Genomic DNA, 21251 nt, shown 5'->3' with positions numbered 1-21251 from the left:
TTTAAGGGCTAACACTACTAATATTTTAGAAGAAAATACAGAATAGTTGACAAATTGGTTTAGGAAATTATTCTCAAGACACAAAAATACATACCAAAAAAATTTACATAATGGGCTTCATCAAGACTAAAACTTTTTGATTTTCAAAAAGTCATATTTAAGAAAAAGGCAAGCCAGACTAGTAGAAAACTTTTCAAAACATAGATCTGACAAAGGGCTTGTTTTAAGAGCACATAAAAAAAATCTTACACTACAATGAGACATACAATATGATTTCTTTATTTTTAAAGGGTAAAATAATATAACAGACATTTCACAAAAGAAAATATGTAAATGAGCAATAAGTGCATGCAAAGATGCTCAATATTATTAGTCATCAGAAAAATGAAAATTAATCCACTACTACACACTCATTAGAACAGCAACAGTTAGAGAGTAAAAATACGAAATGCTGGCAAGAATGAGAAGCATCCCAAATCCTGATACATTACAGTTAAAAACATAAAATGGTAAACCACTTTGGAAAGTAGTATCAATTTAAACAAAGTTACCATAGGATTCAGCCATTTCTCCCTAAGGTATTTACCCAACAGAAATGAAAACATATGGTCCCATGAAAATGTGTATGCAAATGTTCACAGCAGCATTATCATAATAGCCAAATATAGAAGCAAACCAAATCTCTATCAGAGGAATTAAACAAATTGTGGTACACATACAGACATACACATACACACAGAGACACACACGTTGCCCAAGGACTACTACTCAGAAATTAAAAAGAACAAAATATTAGTGTATGTGACATGGATAAATTTCAAAAACATCATGCTGAATCAGGATTAGGCATCTTTTTCTGTAAAGGGCCAGAAAGTAAATGTGTTAAGGCTTTGCAAGTCATATGATCTTCCTCTCACAACCCCTCCCTCATCTCTGCTCTTGTAGTGCAAAAGGAGATATATATAACGCAAAAAGCAATGAATATGGCTGTGTTCCAATGAAACTTCATTTACAAAAACAGGGAGAAGATTTGGCTCATGGGTCCTAGTTTGCTGACCCCTGTGCTAATGAAAGAAGTCTTCCTCAAGGACAGAGGTCACATCTTATAAGCCTCATAGCACTTATCCAAGGGCTAAATCTAAATACTATGTCAACAAATGAAAAGAATTCAACATAATCAGATTAGGAAAAATTACCTGTGGATCTGATCTTGCCTGCTAGAGCGAACTGGAGCTAATCCATCTATTTCATCAAAAAATATTATAGAAGGTCTCATCAAATATGCCTAGTATAAAAAGAAAACAAACATTATTTATTGTATTAGCTTTCATTTTTAATTTAATTACTGTATTTTCTTAATAGGTAATATAAGCAAATGGTACAACATGCAGCAGGTAAGAAAGATTATACAGGAAAAAGGAAAGCTCCTTATCACCCTAGACTCTAACCACAAGGTCTCCACCCAGTGGACAACTACTGTTTTCAGTTTGTTTATTCTTCCATACATGTCATTTATACACATAAACAAACATGTATTTTTAAACACACTATACATATTGCTTTTATTGTATAACACAGCCTATTTTATGTTATTGATATATTTTAATTAGCTTACATGTAAGTACATAAAGATCTGCTTCATACTTTTTTAACAGCTACAAAATGCCACACTATATGGATGTGCCGTAATTAAACGAGTCCCCTACTCATGGACATTTAAGCTGTTTTCAATCTTTTCCTATTATCAATAATGCTTGAACAAACATCTGTGTACATTTAACATTTCACATGAATATAAACATATCAATATAAAAAATTATAAAAGTGGAACTTATGGTTCAAAACGCATGTGTCATTCCTAATTTAGATACTTGCAAATTACCTTCCATTGATGTATCAATTTACACTTCTCACCAGAAATATTTAAGACTGCTCACCAACAATTTATTATCAAACTTCTTGTTCTTGACTAACGTTTTAAGATAAAGGATGTTACCTCATTTTCATTCTAATTTTTATTTCTATTATCAAGGAAGATGAGCATTTTTCATATCTTAAAAGAGCCATTAATATTGCTTTTTCTACACAAGTTCTGTTCATATCCTTTGCCAATTTTTCTATTGGATCATTGGTCTTCTGCTTACTGATTTCTAGGAGCTATATTTACTTAAAAATTAGACTCTCTCTATGAAATGAAATGAAAATATTTTTCTTCAAAGGGTATCATCTTTTGGTTTTGCTTACCATATTGTTGCCACGCAGAATGTAAAAAAAAGATTTTATATAGTGGATTCTTTTCTTCCATAGTTAGACTTTCCCTACTCTGAGATTAGAAACAAAATTCTCCTGAGTTTTCTTCTGGTACTTTCACAGTGTCATTTTTCTCAATAAATCACAGATCTATGTAGGAACTTGATTTAAGGTAAATAAATTTTAATTACAAATGAAAACTGTTATATAATTAACTCAAATTAATAGAGTTTATTTTCATTTCAAAATTACTTAAAGCTAAATCTTAGTTCACAGGAAGGTCAGCTTATTAAAGAATGGATACAATTTTTCATTTCTCCCTTACTGATAACGATGTTCATTAAACTTCCAGTGTTCTCTAATAATTTTATTTTTTTAATTTATTTATTTATTTTTGGCTGCATTGGGTCTTTGTTGCTGCGCACAGGCTTTCTCTAGTTGTGGCGAGCGGGGGCTATTCTTCATTATGGTGCATGGGCTTCTCACTGTGGTGGCTTCTCTTGTTGTGGACAGAGCATGGGCTCTAGGCAAGCAGGCTTCAGTAGTTGCGGCACATGGGCTCAGTAGTTGTGGCACACAGGCTCAGCAGTTGTGGCACACGGGCTCAGGAGTCGTGGCTCACGGGCTCAGCTGCTCCGTGGCATGTGGGATCTTCCCGGACCACGGCTCCAACCCATGTCCCCTGCATTGGCAGGTGGATTCTTAGCCACTGCACCACCAGGGAAGTCCCTCTAATAACTTTAAATGAAAGACAATTCAACCACAAAACTTTGCCCCTTTTGAAAAAAAAACTTTATAAGGCTAGAATTATGTAATAAGAGAAGAAGAGTAAAGATTTAATCATCACTTTTACATACATGAAGCACAGCTCTTTTTTAGAACTATGGCCTCACACAATTGCAAAAAGGAAGTACAGTGTATTTAACACCAGTTATTGTGATAAGCACTTTACAGCTGACCTTTGTATACGTGGATTTTTTTCAATAAATATACTGAAAATATTTTGGGGGAGATTTATGTCAATTTGAAAAAACTCACAGATGAACTGGGTAGCCTAGAAATAGTGAAGAAATTAAGAACACAGTATGTCATGGGTGTATAAAATATACGTAGATACTAGTCTATCTTATCATTTACTACCATAAAATATACACAAATCTATCATAAAAAGTTAAAATTTATCAAAACTTACATGAATAAACACTGTACCTGCTCCATTTACAGTCGAAAGAAATGTAAACAAAGATGCAGTATTAAATCATAACTGCATAAAATTAACTGTGGTACATACCGTACTACTGTAATAATTTCATAGCCATCTCCTGTTGCTATTGCGCTGAACTCAAGTGTTGCAAGTATCGGCTTAAAATGCCATGTGATGCTAATCTTCTCCTCGTGAGCAGTTCCTCTCTCCAGTAAATTACATATCACAGTAAAAAGTGATCTCTTTTTACCTAAAGTGATGTTGCATATTTTCCTTTGTGTTTACTGCAATACGGTAAACTTTAAATAACACCATGGGACCTATACAGAGTGCCACTGTTGATGCTGGAAGTGCCCCCAAGAAGCAAAGAAAAGGCATGACATCACAAGAAAAAGTTGAATTGCTTGATATGTATCGTAGATTTAGGTCTGCAGCTGCAGTTGCAGCCATTTCAAGATAAATGAATCCAGTGTAAGGGGTATTTTAAAAAAAAGAAGAAAAGGAAATCCCTGAAGCTCTTGTTGCAGCTACACCAACAGGCATGAAACCTTGAACTTTTTGCAAAATACCTTTTTATCTCATATTGAAAATGCAGCTTTTATGTGGATGCAGGATATAAGAAAAGTATTCCTGTAGACTCTAATATAATTCAAGAAAAAGCAAGGTCATTCTATGAAAACTTAAAGCAAAAGGAAGATGAAAAATCTAAACCTGTAGAAATTAATGCCAGCAAATAATTTTAGATAGAGGTATGTGCATAGGCTAGGGAGGATGAATTACAAGGATTTATGGAGCTGGATCATATTACTGGGAACATAGGAGTGAATTCCTGCCCCAACCAAAAGGCATTCGTGTGGATTTTTTTTTATTCAAGTTAACTGGCTATTCCAAAGTGGTTTTTTTCCCTACTTTTGATGATTGGAGCCCTTCAGATGCAGGATGGAACTGTGTTTTGCATTTTTTGGTAAAATAAGCAAAGCAAGGACCTGGAGATATATGCTGGAGCAATCTCCTTGGAAGGATTCAGCATAAGTAGATGGTAAACATGTAAAGGGGAAAGGGAGGGTTTGTTTGTTTTTAAACATTTATTATTTATTTATTTTATTTTTGGCTGCGTCCGGGTCTTAGTTGTGGCACGCGGGATCTTCGCTGAGGCATGTGGGACCTTTTGTTGCGGCACGGGGGCTCTTCATTGCAGCACATGGACTTCTCTATAGTTGCGGCATGCGGGTTTTTCTCTCTCTAGCTGTGGCACATAGGCTCCAGGGCTCATGGGCTCTGTAGTTGTGGCGTGCAGGTTCCAAAGCGTGTGGGTTCTGTAGTTTGCGGCACGCAGGCTCTCTAGCTGAGGCACACGAGCTCTGGCAGGGGCTTAGTGGCCACGGCATGTGGAATCTTAGTTCCCTGACCAGGGATCAAACCCGTGTCCCCTGAACTGTAAGGCAGATTCTTTACCACTGGACCACCAGGGAAGTGCTGGGGTTTGTTTAAAATAGTAAATCAGTAAGTCACTTCTAAATTTAAAGAAAACAAAATTGGAGTTGAAGAATAAGTAGGTTTCCAGTTGGCTATTGCTATTTTTCTTTGAAAAAAAATAAACATTTTTTTAAAAATTAAAAAAAAAAAAAATGTCAAGGTAACAGAAGCACCGTCTGCTGACCAAGAGGTAGCAAACAAGTTCCCAGACACAATTAAGAAAACCATTGATGAGAAAGGGTATCTGCCTGAACAGGTTTTTAATGCAGACAATAGTGCCCTATTCACATTTATTAGTAAAGAAGAGAAATGAGCACCAGGATTTAAGGCTGGAAGGGATAAGCTAACTCTACTGTTTTGGGCAAATGCAGTCGGGTTTACGATCAGGACTGCCTTTATCTATAAAGCTGCTAACTCCCTGAGTCTTGAAGGGAAAAGATAAACACCAGCTGCCAATCTTTTGGTTGTACAAGCAAGCCTGGACAATGAGAAATCTTTTTCTGGGTTGGTTCCATCTATGCTTCATCCCTGAAGTGAGGAAGCACCTTTCCAGTAAGAGACCCACTTTTAAGGTTCTTTTGATATTGGACAATGCCCCTGGCCACCCAGAACTCGATGAGTTCAATACCAAAGATGCTGAAGTGGTCTACTTGTCCCCAAACATAACAACTCTAATTCAGCCTCTAGATCAGGGGTTCATAAGGACTTTTAAGCCTCATTATAGACAGGATACTATGGAAAGGATTGTCAACACTATGGAAGAGAGCCCCAATAGAGAGAACATCATGAATGTCTGGAAGGGTTACACCATTTCTCTCCATTATTGTTAGAAAAAGCCATGAAAGTCACCAAGCCCAAAACAATAAATTCCTGCTGGAGAAAACTGTGTCCCGATGCTGTGGGTGACTTCACAGGATTTATGACAGAGCCAATTAAGTAAATCACAAAAGAGATTGTAGATATGGCCAAAAAAAAGGTGGGGCATGAAGGGCCTCAAGATATGAATCTTGGAGAAACTCAAGAGCTAACAGACATAACACCAGAGGCACTGACAGAAGACGAAATATCCAGAAGATCGATATGAGTGCTTCCGAACTAGTGTCAGGCAATGAGAAAGAAGATGTAGAAGAAGCAGTGCCAGAAAACAAACTGACTTTAGACAATCTGGCAGAAATGTTCCGATTACTCAAAACTGCTTTTGACTGCTTTTACCACATGGACCTGTCTATGACACGGGCACTGAGACTAGAGCAAACGGTGGAAGAAGAATTGGTCCCATACAGAAACATTTTTAGAGAAATGAAAAAGCAAAAACGTCAAGCAGAAATTATGATGTATTTTCATAAAGTTACACCAAGTGTGCCTGTCTCTCCTGCCGTGCCTTGCATCTCCTCCACCTCTTGCACCTCTGCCACCCCTGCGACAGCAAGTCCAACCCCTCCTCTTCCTTCTCCGCCTCAGCCGGCTCAACATGAAGATGACAAAGATGAAGACCTTTATGATAATCCACTTCCATTTAATGAATAGTAAATAATCATCATTCTGTACAGTTAATAAACTTTCTATTATGTATGTGTGCCAGTGTCTTCATGTGAAAATCTAATAACTGTACAGCAAGAACTGTATGAGACATTTTTGTCACAATTACCACTTAAAGTATTCATTGTGTAGACTATCGTGTGCAAGACTTGTACTGAAACGGCCAGCATATCCTTACATAGGTATAAGGTGAGTGATATTTAATAAAAAATTAATAATGTGTTCATTTTCTTACAGTTTTACACCTTTGCTTTCAAAGAACTATATTACTATACAGCATGCCCCTCTCTCATAATTGGAGAAGCTGCATATCAGCCAATCATCACAGTTAAGAGTTTTTTTCCTAATATAACAATGTTTCCATTACTGTATTATGAATATGACTGTAATTTGTGTATGCCATAAAAATTTTATAACAATTCATTCTCTAGTGTATAGGCTAGGCTACCATGAAACAATCATACTGCTGCTTCTTTGTTATCAATGCATGAATCATTATACCTGTAACAAATATGAATTTCTTTTTCATATTATCTTTTCATTCTTGATGTCTAGTGTTAGTAATATATATAACATCTACAGTGTTTTGTATCATATAAGACAATATTGATGGAGGTTGAGAGAGAATCCATCTTGTATTCAGGCAACATAAAATTTTGGTTGTGATAAATACAGTACAGTACTGCAAATCTTTTATGATTTTCTTAATAACATTTTCTTCTCTCTAGCTTACTTTATTGTAAGAATACAGTATATAATACACAATACAAAACATGCGTGCTGTTTATGTTATTGGTAAGGCTTCCTATCAACAGTAGGCTATTAGTAGTTAAGTTTGCGGGGAGTCAAAAGTTATACACGGATTTTCAAATGCGCAGAGGTTGGTGCCCCTAACCCCTGTATTGTTCAAGGGTCAACTGTATACACTTCCTTTCGGTAAAAACTCACAGTAGTCCAGTTAGATAGGTATTATTTCCCCCATTTTATAGAGGATGCAAATAAGGATCAGATGCTTTCATTTACTTAAAGTTACATACTTAACAGTAGAGCTAAAGATAAACTAACACTTTTCTGACACCAAAGGCCAAACTCTTAGCCAATATATTGTACAGTCATCCCTCAGTATCCATGGTAGACTGGTTCCAGGACTCCCTGCAGATACCAAAATACGAGGATGCTCAAGTCCCCTATATAAAATAGCGTAGCACAGTCAGCCCTACATATCCATGGATTCCACATCTGTGGATTCAACCAACTGGAGACGAAATTGTTGCCTGAATCTGTGGATGTGGAACCAGCAGATATGGAAGGCCGACTGTACCTCCTTCATCTCATTTAGTGAATAGATCATATACTTAATTTAGGAATGTAGACTCTTCACATTTAAAAAGACAAAAATGACTATGAGCAGTTTTTTTAAAAAGAAAGCACACATTTCAAATACTCTTACCCACACAGAAATCTATGAAACAAAGTAAATATAGATTTAAAAAGCAGATTAATGCTATGGTTTTGAATGAAACCAAGAGACATTCCTACTCCAGTAGGAAGAGGCAAAAGGAATAAGTCTGTCAAAAATTTAAAATTAAGTCATGGACAATTTGCCAGCATTCCCAAGCTAACTCTTCCCTAATCCACCAATGTTATTTTATATTATTTTCCAATTATTATTAAATTCTCTTTAAACATGAAGACTGCATATGTTTGACTTCCCAATGGACATTGAGCACCTTGAGGCTAGGAATTTTATTTTATTCCTCTTTCTAGAGCCCCCATTACCTAGAACACAGTAGTTTTTAATACTAATTTAACTCAAAATATTTGAAGTGCTTTACCAATTACAAAGGACTTTGATACACATCAACTCAGTAATGGGTCTTCAACAAATGCTTGCTGAAAGCATTTTTTTAAAAGTCATGTGAATTTCCTTAGACATAACAAAATATAAGTTGCATTACCAAGTATGAATGACTTCCTTCAGTAGCTCAAACAATTAAAAGTAAATTTATATCAGGACTAATTTTTGTAAGTATTAGGAAATGATATTTTTAAAGTTACTGTTATATATAAATAGTAAAGACAGCCTACATGATATTATTCACTTGCCTTATTCTGCCTTTTAAAAGCATTCACTTAATACTGAGTTCTTCTAATACCATATTTACAACTTATGAAAATAAAGAATATACTGCTTCCTGAGATTTCTTGCACAGATATTTAACTTTTTATGCTTGTTCTACTCCCTCAGTTAGATTATAATCTAGTGATATATATGTTATATCCAGGGTTCTCAAAAGCACTTAACATGGTATTATATGCTAGTAGCCACCTCAGTAAATATTTTGTGAATCATCTTAAATTAGTACTAGTGAAATTGATATTAAATACCTCTAAGGCATACAAGTTCAGATTACTGATCCTAAATTTAACACTGGAAATTGACTGGAATTGATTGGAAAATACGACTCGTCATGAACAGTTTGTATTTATAGACCAAACGTGTTAAGTATTCTAAAGAAGATATTCTCATATTACCTGACTTCACTTACCTGATCAAAAAGAAGCCTAAGTTGCCGCTCAGATTCGCCAACCCACTTACTTAGACAGTCTGCTCCTTTTCGCATAAAAAAAGCCACCTTTTTGTCTCCTTGACTGCACTCATTAGCTAACGCTCTGGCAACCAAGGTTTTACCTGTGCCAGGAGGGCCATAAAACAAACAGCCCCTAGAGGAATAAAGAATCAATAAAAGTAGATAAATGTTACCACCAGCACTAATAACCAATACAAAAGCATGCACCTCCCATATAATTTTGTACTGATGTATATTTTATTATTATTAGACACTGATATAGCTTTTTGTAATATACAGACAAAAGTTTCACTTTGTTGAAAGTCCTCAAGGATGTTCTCAAAGAACCAAGCTTTGGTACACAAGAAATAGTTCAATCAGAGTAGAGAATAATTTGGGAAGCTACATCAAAATTTTAAAGGTACTTTCCCTATGACCCAGAAATTTCACATTTTAGATTATATCATGTAGAAATAATCAAAAGAAAGTGATAAAGATAGATTTTTTAAAAACCTAACTGCTATCTACTAACAAGGGACAGATAAATACACCACTACATCTGTAATTTAAACACTAGTATGATGTCAAAAAGAATAATACACACATTATTTATGGATATGGAAAGGTGCCTATAATACATTGTAAAGTGAAAAATAAAGTTACATAAGGGTATTATTGAATAATCTCATTTATATTAAATGTTTAAATGTGCATAATACAGGCAAAATATAACCTTAATATATGCATACATATATAAAAGAAAGCTGTTCATCCCTAAGGAGTAGGATTACTTTCTGCTTATAATACTTTTTGTTTATAACTCCATTTTTTAAAGTTTCTCCCAAGGCTATACTACTTTAATGGCTTTGAAAAAAATAACAATTATTTTTAAAATTCAAGTTATATCATATAAGAAGTAAATAAATTGCTACTATGATTTCTAAAAGCCACTGCAGAATTACAGGCCAACTCTTAACCCACTCAAATAGAAGATGACTCTTTAACAAGATTTTCTGCATCCTTAAACACATGAATAATAAATTAGAAACACATGAATAATAAATTAGAAATAAAAAGGGATATTTCACAGTTTAAGTCTGTATGCACATCTTCAAAGTATTTTATTCTGCCCAATTTCCTTTGACATAATTTCTCAGCCTTTCCTAATAGTTAACTAGCTAACCACCTCATGATCAAACACAATTAATCTGATCATAAAAATAAACTATCAAGCTTACCATTTCAAAAATACCACATCAATGAGTCAAAGCAACACTTCGCTGAAACTGTGCTTTCAAAGACTAGCCAGTATACCGTATGAAACTGAATGCTATTAGGAGACCAAATTAAGGAAAATCCACTTAGGCAATCCACTTGTAAATTCAAGGCCTGTGTAAAGAATCTCATCCTGTGTCTGACTCTTAAATGCTGAAATATAAACTTCAAGAACACACTTAGTACCACAGCTTTTGAGCCCTAAATAATAAAATTTCATTCGTAATTCTCATTGCTAGAACACATCAAATAAATACATATGAAATATTTATAAATAATATTTAGATTTATAATCACCTACTAATTGAAATTTGATAAATTAACAGTAATAAAAATAATAAACATCTAGGACATTACTCACCTTGGAGGCTGAATTTTAAATTTTTCAAAAATTTCTGGATATAAAAGCGGGAATACTACCATTTCCTTTAGTGCATGAATATGATGGCTCAATCCACCTATGCTATCAAATCGCACCTTGGAAAGAAGTGGAAAAGTTTATTACAAAATAATTTTAACCGTTTATAGATTTCTTTTTAATTTATGAGATAATCTTATGATTCCAAAATATATGCCTTCAGCAGGAACTGAAGTTTAAACATAAAGTTCATATATAAAGTTAAACAGAGTTCAAAAAACTATACTTTGGGGAATTCCCTGCAGGTCCAGTGGTTAGGACTCTGTGCTTCCACTGCAGGGGGCACAGGTTCAATCCCGGTTGGGGAACTAAGATCTCGCATGCCGCGCGACAAAAGAACAACAACAAAAAAAAAACCCCACTAACAATGGTGATCTTCTACTTTTATTGTGTGTTGTGTTAGAAACAAGTAATGACCTTTAAAAAAAAAAACTATTTATAGAAAAACATTTACAAAACTTACTGATTTATCAATGTTCATTGGATCAACATCAGCCAAGCTTGCACCCACTTTGACACGTTCTCGGAGAATACCACTAGCTAAATCTTCTGCTCTTAAGTTCATAGGCAAACATCTGAAATTCATAAACATTCAAGTAGATAGCATTAAAGTTTCATATTCTTAATGTCATAAGCAAGTTTAAATCTTTGTTGACACATTTTCATCTTCCTCCCTTTTCTCATAACCCAGAAAATGACAAGAGATTTCATATTTTTAAACTACTTTTCCTAAATTCTTTTCAACAGGACAGAAATAAATTTATTCACTAGAGAAAGCAAATAAGATCATGAATCTTTGTCCAAAAAGCCCAATCTAGTCTAAATTAGAAAACTTAACAAACCTGATATTCCACATTATATAAGCATAAAATAAAAAGACCTACTATAAATACTATAATATATGGCATTAAATGAACTCAAGCTTTATTATAACATTTAAATTTATCCTCAGATATTATGTGGGTATGTCTACTCAGTTTACATGATTGAAGAAATAAATTTGCCTCCGTTTTATTCAAGGGAAACCAATTTTAGACCCTATTTTGAAAATTAAGCATTATCGTTTGTGTAACTACCTTAAAATACATTTTTAGCTACTTAAAATCCTATATGATATTAATGTAATTACCCCTAAGAAAATATAATCTACTTCCTTTGCATAAACACCAAAAGATGACATAAATAGCCTAAAAAAAGTATAGCTTCTACAATGAATGTACTTTCACTGACATTTCTGAATCCTAACTTACTTTAAAAATCTATTTCCAAAGCAGGTAACAGAATAGTTCAGATTAAAGAGGCATTAAATTCTTTTATTTAAACTTAGATTTTTCTCTTACATTTTCTTTCCATCATCCACATGTGGAACTCTTTTTAGCATACAATCTACACCAACCCAAACTTGTTTCCAAGACCAGCTAACTGAAAACTTGGTATTTCTACAATAGATGTATAATGCCAAATTATAGAAATGCTTTCCTAAATGTAAAATTTCTAAATAAAATGTACCTTTAGTATTATAAATATAAGCTAGAAAATTAACTTAAATTTTAAAGAATAAATTATAATTTGATGCTTTAGTAACTTACTAGACAAAATACTGATTCTCTCACCCACTGAAAATTCTCAAGATTTTAGTGAGCCATGTAGCAATGAGTCATTTACTCTAGTTAAGCAAAGATCACCAGAGCTAAAACAAGTTTTCCAACAAAACCCAAGGGCTCCTGAAATAACTCTACTTACTCTTGAGTGCTATAATCATTATAAGCATCTAAAATCAACCTCATTAAGTGGATTTGGATTAGAGGAGAGGTACTGAAAAAGACTGTCCAAGAGGTTGGCCTCTTCCACTGGCTCTTTCTTTACCTTCCCACACACTATTTTATTGAGTACTTACAAAGCAAGTAATTTATGGGAAGTTTCCCAAGGTTAGATTTCTACTCTAAAAATTACTAAGTAAATACCAAGTTGGTATATTACTCTAGACTAAAATATGTGTTAAGTATCACTGTTAGCAAAATGCTAGTACAGGTAAGAATCACATTCAAAAAGTTTAAACTGTTATTCCTTTTTTCTATCATGGAAATAACAAGTAAAACTTTACTAACCTATTTCTTGCTCTTGCCATGCTCTTTGATTTCCTTCTTTCAAAGCGTTCTTCATCAGAAGAAGTTGTGTCACTACTATGAATGGCATGCTTCTTTCTCCTATTTAAAGAGTAAAATCCTTAAAATCATTACAGCAGCAAAGGGCTTTTAAAAACACATTCTGAGCATCATATCTACTATTAGCTCAGTAGAAAATATACACAGTCACTCATTCATTTGGCAAATATTTATTAAGATCCCTATACTCATGCAATTTACATCTGATGAAGTAAAAACATGGTAAGTTCTACAGATAAAAAAGAAAAACAGGAGGAGGAGGAGAAGGAGGCTATAATTTTTTAAATAGGGTAGTTCATAAAGGCATCAAGCAACAAATTGAGTTTGCATCCAAATTTAGGCAATGTCTATCACTGATTGATAAATAACATCGAACTCTTATTAGAAAAGAAAGTTTATCTTTTTCTCTTCTTATTTCCCCTTTCCCAAATAATCAGAAAACAGTCCAGACACTAAAGAAAATAATATATTGGTTTACAGAGAGACAAGTGTTTCCGCTTTCCACTTAAGACTTATATCCTGAAAAAAAAAAAAAAACTTATATCCTGTTTGAATTTCTTATAAAATGTATAAAGTATTTTTGATGAAATAAGCAAAGAAATAGCTTACAATCAGAACTACTATGGAATGAGTAGATAATGTATCAAGCTAAAATCATCCTCGAGGAAAAATAACACTTAATAAATGCTTCATTATTAATATACTTGATGACATCTCTATGATATCTATGGAAATCATACAAAATGGAATCATTGTAAATTAATTTACTTCAAACTCAAACTGGCTTTCAAGGATGGTCCACAGCCTGTGCATCCCTATTTTACTGCAATTCCCACCAACCACAATAGCAAAGCCAGATTTTCCCCAACTCTCATTAAGATCTTTAACCTGTCTAATATTCCTTCTCCTGATTAATAGAAGTCCCTTCATTTCATCCTGCATCAGTTTTTAAGGTCTCCCAAAACTTCAGGAAGACTGTTGCAATAACTACCTACTCAATCTTTGCAATTCTGATATATAACCTCTTTCCTACTTCTTTCTCTCCATCAGGAAAATGCCTGTTTCCAAGTTTCTTATTTATCCTGTGTGTGTGTGTGTGTGTGTGTATGTCTATATGTGTGTGTGTGTGTGTGTGTGTGGTAAGCCTAATATATAAAAATGTAATATATCTGAAAATAGCACAAATGAGGTAGGCAGAAGCAACAGTGTAAGTATTGGGCTAAAGAAATGATTCCAGATGATAACTCAAATGCGCAAGAACAAATGAAGAGAACCAGAATAATAAAATAAAAGGTTACTACCCAAAAGCTCTAAGCATGCACTTGATTGACTTTCTTCTCTCAACTTTTTTAAATAACAGAGAATTATATAAGTAACTTTAATAATGTATTGCTAGGTTTGTAAAATGTATAAACGTAACATGTATAACAATACCACAAAAAGCTGAGTGGACCTTAAAAGGGAAGGGGCCACACCATATACAAAAGTAAGTCAAAATGGATCAAAGACCTAAACACAGAGCTAAAACTATAAACTCTTAGGAAAAAACACAGAAGTAAATCTTCATGACGGTAGATATGGTGATGGATTCTTAGATATGACATGAAAAATGAACAACAAAAATGATAAACTGAACCTCATCAAAATTAAAGTCTTTTGTGCTTCAAAGAATACCATCAAGAAAGTAACAACTCACAAAATAGGATACAATATTTGCAAATCATATATCTGATAAGGAATTTGAATCTAGAATATATAAAGAGCTCTTACAAGTCAATGATAAAAAGACAACACAGGGCTTCCCTGGGGGCGCAGTGGTTGGGAGTCCACCTGCCGATGCAGGGGACACGTGTTTGTGCCCCAGTCTGGGAGGGTCCCACATGCCGCGAAGCGGCTGGGCCCGTGAGCCATGGCTGCTGAGCCTGTGCGTCTGGAGCCTGTGCTCCGCAGCAGGAGAGGCCATGACAGTGAGAGGCCCGCGTACCACAAAAAAAAAAAAAAAAAAAAAACACAACACAATTTTTACATAGGCACTGGACACAAAGAGACAGTTCTCAAAGGAAACTTTTAAAATGGCTAATAAGCACATGAAAAGATGGCTAATATCATTAGTAATCAGGGAAGTGCTATTCAAAAACCACAATGAGATACATTTCATACTCGTTAGGACAGCTAGAATCAAAAAGTCAGACAATATTAAGCGCTGGGGAGGGTGTGAAAAACTGGAAGTCCCATACACTGCTGGAGAGAATGTCAAATGGTGTAGTCACTTTGGAAAACATTCAAGCAGTTCTTAAATGATTAAGCATAAAGTAATCACATGACCCAATAATTCTACCCTGAGGTATATTGTCAAGAGAAATACAAAAATATATCCGGGAATTCCCTGGCAGTAGAGTGGTTAAGACTCCATGCTTTCACTGCCAAGGATGCAGGCAGGTTCGATCTCTGGTTGGGGAACTAAGATCCCACAAGCCACACAGCATGGCCAAAAAAAAAAAAAAAACACATATATCCACATAAAAACTTGTACATGAATTTTTATAGCACCGTTATTCATAATAGCCAAAAGCTGGAAACAACTCAAATGACTATCAACCAATGAGTAGATGGACAAAATGTTACATAGTCCTACCTTGGAACATCATTTGACAATAAAAAGGAAGGAAGTACTGATAAATGCTTCAACATGTATGAACCTAGAAAACATGTAAACTGAAAGAAGCCAGTCACAAAGACCACATATTATATTCTCATTTTTACAAAATGCCCAGAATAGGCAAACCTATGAGGAAAGAAAGCAGATTACTGGTTGCTTAGGACTTAGAGCATAGGGGTAGTTGTAGGAAGGTTAGAGTTAAAGAGAACAGGTTTCTTGCTAAGCAGATGAAACAGTATTTAAAATTGTCTGTGGCAACAGTTCCAGTTATCTGTGAATATACCAAAAAAAAAAAAAAGCTGAATTATATGATGTGGATCTTAATAAAGCTTTTTTTTTAAAAAAGCTAAGTGAGGGCTTCCCTGGTGGCGCAGTCGTTGAGAGTCCGCCTGCCAATGCAGGGGACACGGGTTCGTGCCCCAGTCCGGGAAGATCCTGCATGCCGCGGAGCGGCTGGGCCTGTGAGCCATGGCCGCTGAGCCTGTGCGTCCGGAGCCTGTGCTCCACAACGGGAGAGGCCACAACAGTGAGAGGCCCGTGTACCGCAAAAAAAAATTTTTTTTAATGTTTGCCTAAATAGAATTGCAAGGATGGAAGATAAAAAGAATAAAATCTCTCAGGAAAAAAAAGGGGAGCGCAAAAACGACAAAGAAAAATGAGAGAAAAGGCAAGTGCCACAGAGGACCAATGTTGGACTAACATAACAGTAGTTATTAAGCAGAAGAGGAAAAAAATGAAGAGAAGAAACCTAACAAAAAATAATACAAGAAAATATCCCAGAGTTGAAAAAAAAAAATCTCCAAACCAATAGGGCCTAGAGCAAGAGGCTCAAAAAACTGAACAAACAAAAATATATATATACACACATATATATATATATATTTATTTATGTGCATCTACAAAGAAACAAGATATTAAACCAGACTGAATTCTCAACAGCAACAATATGTCATGGAGTGCGGTGAAGCAAGAACTTTAAAGGTTTAGAGGAAACCTATTTGGATCTACAATTCTCTTAACTCACAAAACTACTGGGAACTATGAAAATAAAAGACATTTTCAAAGATGCAAAGTTGACTTCCACACATTCTTTCTGAGTAAATTACTTGAGATTATATTCCTGCAAAATGATACAGTAAAGCAAAAAGGAGAAAGACATCAGATCCAGTAAGTGGTGGATCCAAACCATGAAAGCAATCTTAAGTCCTACAGCATTCACTTTGCTGCAGGTCTAAAAAAGTATCCCCCCAAAGTGGAACAGAAAGATGACATTAGGAGAGATGTCATCTGACAAAAAAAATATGAATGCTTTGGTATGTTCAGAAGCTAGGAAAACTTGAGACTACTTGAATGTTAAAAAGGAGAATTCTTGGGACTTCCCTGGTGGTCCACTGGTTAAGACTCCGAATTCCCAATGCAGAGGGCCGGAATTCTGGTCAGGGAACTAGATCCTACATGCCGCAACTACGATCCCACATGCTGCAACTGAAGATCCCACATGCCTCAATTAACATCCAGCGCAGCTAAATAAATAAATTATTTATTTATTTTTTAAAAAGGAGAACTCTTGAAATCATCACCTTTACTGAGACTATCAGGAGATCTCACTGGGTCCTTTTTCTCCATTTACATGAATCACTTCAAGAAGCCCCACACATTCCTGTCCCTGAAGGAATATGTAGGCTGTGCAGAAGGTGATACAATCGCCCCCATTCCTATCCCTTTAAACTCTATGTTCCCCTTCACCCCACTATCTTTTTCCAAGCATTTGTCACGATCTGACACACTATGTTTATGTATCCATTAGTTTATCTCCCTCTAGTAGAATGTAAGCTCCGAGAGAACAGGGATTTTTACATTTTTAACTTCTGAATATCCAATGCCTTGAATGATATTTGGTGCGTACAGAAGATATACAACATAGATTTGTTGAATGAAAGAATAAGCTTAATTACAGGAGCATTTCCCATTGAGTGGCCAGAGGTAGTAATAAAATCCACAGAGGAGGGCTTCCCTGGTGGCACAGTGGTTGAGAGTCCACCTGCTGATGCAGGGGACAACGGGTTCGTGCCCCGGTCCGGGAAGATCCCACATGCCGTGGAGCGGCTAGGCCCGTGAGCCATGGCCACTGAGCCCGCGCGTCCAGAGCCTGTGCTCCGCAACGGGAGAGGCCACAACAGTGAGAGGCCCGCATACCGCAAAAAAAAAAAAAAAAAAAAAAATCCACAGAGGATATTTAACTCTAGCACTCTACATAGCTCTATGATGAAAAACACTGTCATTACTCATAGAAATGTAAAAACTATTCATTGGTTTTCAACTCTTAGAATTAACCTAGAAATAAATCAAGTGAGGCTTAATAACTGTCCCAGAACAAACTGTAAGTGTTATCAGTCTTGGCAATATAAAAATGTAGAAGGAGTGAAGTGGAGAGAGTGGATATTAAGGTCCTAATCTTAAAAGTGAGGAGTCAAAAGATACTGTCTATAGTTAATGAAACAAAAATGGAGATTCAAGTATAATGATTCAAATTTCCTGTGACCAAAGAAGAACTGAGGTTAGTGTTACAACTGTATAAGGCTGAGGAAGAAATCAAAAGACAAGAAATAGAATGTCATTTATATAGTATATGGAAATAGTTATCAAAATAACCAAAAGCAGAAATGTTTAAATTGATTGCTAAATGACAATAAGATTGAAGGTGAGGAAAAGTGGGTTGGGGAATAATACTTTTATTAAACCTAGTCTACTAGCTATTTGAACCAAGTCTATGTATTACTTTGATAGGAAAAATTAAGTACAGAAAAAAGATCATCAGAAGCTAAGATTCAACACTGAAGTAAAAATGGCTCAAAAGCTGGTTGAGGTACAAAATCCTTAATCGGAACACAAACCCTAGGAATTCCCTGGCGGTCCAGTGGCTAGGACTCCACACTTTCACTGCGGAGGGCCTGGGTTCAAACCTGGTCGGGAACTATAATAAAATCCCACAAGCAGCACAGTGTGGCCCAAAAAAACAACCAAAAAACCCCAAAAATCCTATTAGCCCCAATGGCAAGATTATTAACAACCACCAACCCTCAAAGATATAATACCATTACCACAAAATATATTTCTTAATCATCAGTCTTAATGGGGACATGCTAGAGGCATTCCCAATAAAGAAGTGGGGTACAAAATTAATATACAGAAATTAACTGTTCTCACATATAGAAATAACCACCTGAGAATAAATATAAGAATGAAGAATGGAATAATGGGGGAAAAAAAAGGACAGGGGCATCTTTTATGTAATATAATATTTATACATTATATATAATTTGATAATAAATGTGGCAACTGGTATCAATGGAGAAATTACAGACTTATTGAATAAATGAGGTTGGGACAACTCATTTTCCACCTGGGAAAAAAGTTGGATCCATACTACAAATCTCACACAAGGATAAAATTCAAATGGATCAAAATTAAAAAGTAAAAAATGAAACATTAAAAATAAACAAAGGTTATAATATGCATAACTGATTCACTTTGCTGTACACCTGAAACTAATACAACATTGTAAATCAACTATATTCCAATAAAAATTAAATTTAAAAAAATCAGTATACTAAATGGGAAAAAAATAAAATAAAAATAAACAAAGGTGAACTTCCTTAAAACTCTGGATTTGGGAAGGCTTTTCTAACTATGATTCAAAATCTAAAAGTCTTAGTAGGCTGATAAATTTGATGACATAAAAAAAAAAATTTTCTGGTAAAGACAACCAAAGGAAAAGTTAAAAGACAAACTCTGACCTGAGGAAAAAGACTGGCAATTTGTGACAAACGACTGATCTCTCTGCTATATAAAGAAAGAACTACTAAAAATAGATTAAAAAGCAAGAACCTTCACATGGTCATAAATTTTTGTAAAATTAGCAATAGTTATTAAACAAAAAAAAAAGAGAGCAAGAACCTATTAAAAAATAGGCAAACTTTATAAACAGACATTTCAGAAAAAAGTAAATGTCTTTTAAACATATGAAAAATTACTCTCATAAGAGATATAAAATTAAACCAAGATTTCATTTTCAATTCTCAGACTGGCAAAAATCCAAAAGTTTGAAAATACGTTTTGCCAGCAGAAATATGGAAAAATTGGCACTTTGATACATTGCTGGGTGGACTGCAAACTGTTTCAATACCATTGAAGGTCATCAAAATTACAATTTCAGGGCTTCCCTGGTGGCGCAGTGGTTGAGAGTCTGCCTGCCAATGCAGAGGATTCGGGTTCGTGCCCTGGTCCAGGAAGATCCCACATGCCGCGGAGCGGCTCGGCCCGTGAGCCATGGCCACTGAGCCTGAGCATCTGGAGCCTGTGCTCCGCAACGGGAGAGGTCACAACAGTGAGAGGCCCGCGTACCACAAAAAAAAAAAATTACAATTTCATATTCCCTTTAACTCAGAGATTCCACTTCTATGAAATTATCCTACAAATATACTTGCACACACGTAAAATGATGATTATGCAAGGGTATTCATTATATTGTATTTTATAATAGCAAAAGACTGAAAGCAACCTGACTCTCAATAAAAAACTAATTTAAAAATTACAGTATATCTATATTATACATAGTAATGTTATACAACTATAAACATAAATGTGAAATTTCACTAAAATAAAAAGACAGTTAAAAAAAAAAGACAGTTAAAATAAATCAAGTGAAAAATACAAGGTGTGGACAATGTGCACAGTATATTTTGTGTAAAAAGAAGGGGTGACAATCAATATATGTATTAGCACATATATACATACATATATATGAACATATTCTTTAAGGATATACAAACCAATAAAAATGTATCCATGGGATAGTGAGAGGCTACTGAGGCTAGAAAAAAACTTTTCATGTTTATTTTTTTAATTTTATTTTTGAGCCATGGGGAATAATATATTACCTTTTCAGAAAACATAATAGACAAAATAATATTTCAAAATCAAAAAGCCTCCTTTGTATACCTAAAAGAAAGGGCAAAAGGAAACTAAAAGTAGCAAAGACTAATTGAATTAATACACCCAATGAAAGCAATGTGAGTCTCTTAGATTCAACTCTACTAAGAGACCAGAGAGCTGTATAGCTTTAGGGAACATAATTGTTAAAACAAAAACCACTTTGGGCAAACTGGAACAGGAAGATAATAGTCACATATAGGGTAAAAACTATTAGTCACTAAAGAAAGATGCTATTTACTTCTTCATTGGCATTGTCATTAACACCATTAATACCTATATTCTAATTGTAAGGCATTATACTATGTATTACTTAAAGGAGGTATCTAAATGATAGATGGAAATATTTCCTCCTTTCAAAAACTAACAAAACAGGGCTTCCCTGGTGGCGCAGTGGTTGAGAGTCCGCCTGCCGATGCAGGGGACACGGGTTCGTGCCCCAGTCTGGGAAGATCTCACATGCCACGAAGCGGCTGGGCCCATGAGCCATGGCCGCTGAGCCTGTGCGTCCGGAGCCTGTGCTCCGCAACGGGAGAGGCCACAACAGTGAGAGGCCCGCGTACGGAAAAGAAAAAAAAAACGAACAAAACATACCTGATATGACTCCTTCTTGCTGGAGATCTGTGAATATCAAAGAGCGTATTTTCCCTCTTTTTTTGATGAGCTGGTACTGAAAGAAAAAAAGAAAAAAAAAAGACAACAT

The 21251-nt window shown here is 35.0% G+C and overlaps 1 protein-coding gene across 6 annotated transcripts in view; it reads right to left on the bottom strand.

Moving 5' to 3' along the window:
* The window catches only part of ATAD2B (ATPase family AAA domain containing 2B), a 187883-nt gene that overhangs the window by 116020 nt on the left and 50612 nt on the right, over window positions 1–21251 (bottom strand). For all 6 annotated transcript variants that reach the window (XR_016395309.1, XM_089922466.1, XM_089922468.1 and 3 more), the window contains 6 exons: window positions 21143–21218; window positions 12841–12939; window positions 11196–11307; window positions 10676–10791; window positions 9019–9193; window positions 1197–1285 (listed from right to left, as the gene is read on the bottom strand). Coding sequence is in view for 5 of the 6 variants with exons in the window: in XM_089922466.1 (XP_089778592.1) it covers window positions 1197–1285; window positions 9019–9193; window positions 10676–10791; window positions 11196–11307; window positions 12841–12939; window positions 21143–21218 (667 nt within the window). In the remaining variant the exon portion in view is untranslated. The remainder of the gene's footprint in view (window positions 1–1196; window positions 1286–9018; window positions 9194–10675; window positions 10792–11195; window positions 11308–12840; window positions 12940–21142; window positions 21219–21251) is intronic.

This window comes from Delphinapterus leucas, chromosome 13 (genome assembly GCF_059928025.1).
Source record: "Delphinapterus leucas isolate spDelLeu-1000000601 "Yukka" chromosome 13, BTC_Dleu_Yukka2, whole genome shotgun sequence".
In the NCBI taxonomy this organism is placed as follows: Eukaryota; Metazoa; Chordata; class Mammalia; order Artiodactyla; family Monodontidae; genus Delphinapterus; species Delphinapterus leucas.
Note: the sequence above shows the minus strand (reverse complement) of the source record. Positions and strands in the feature narration are given on the sequence as shown.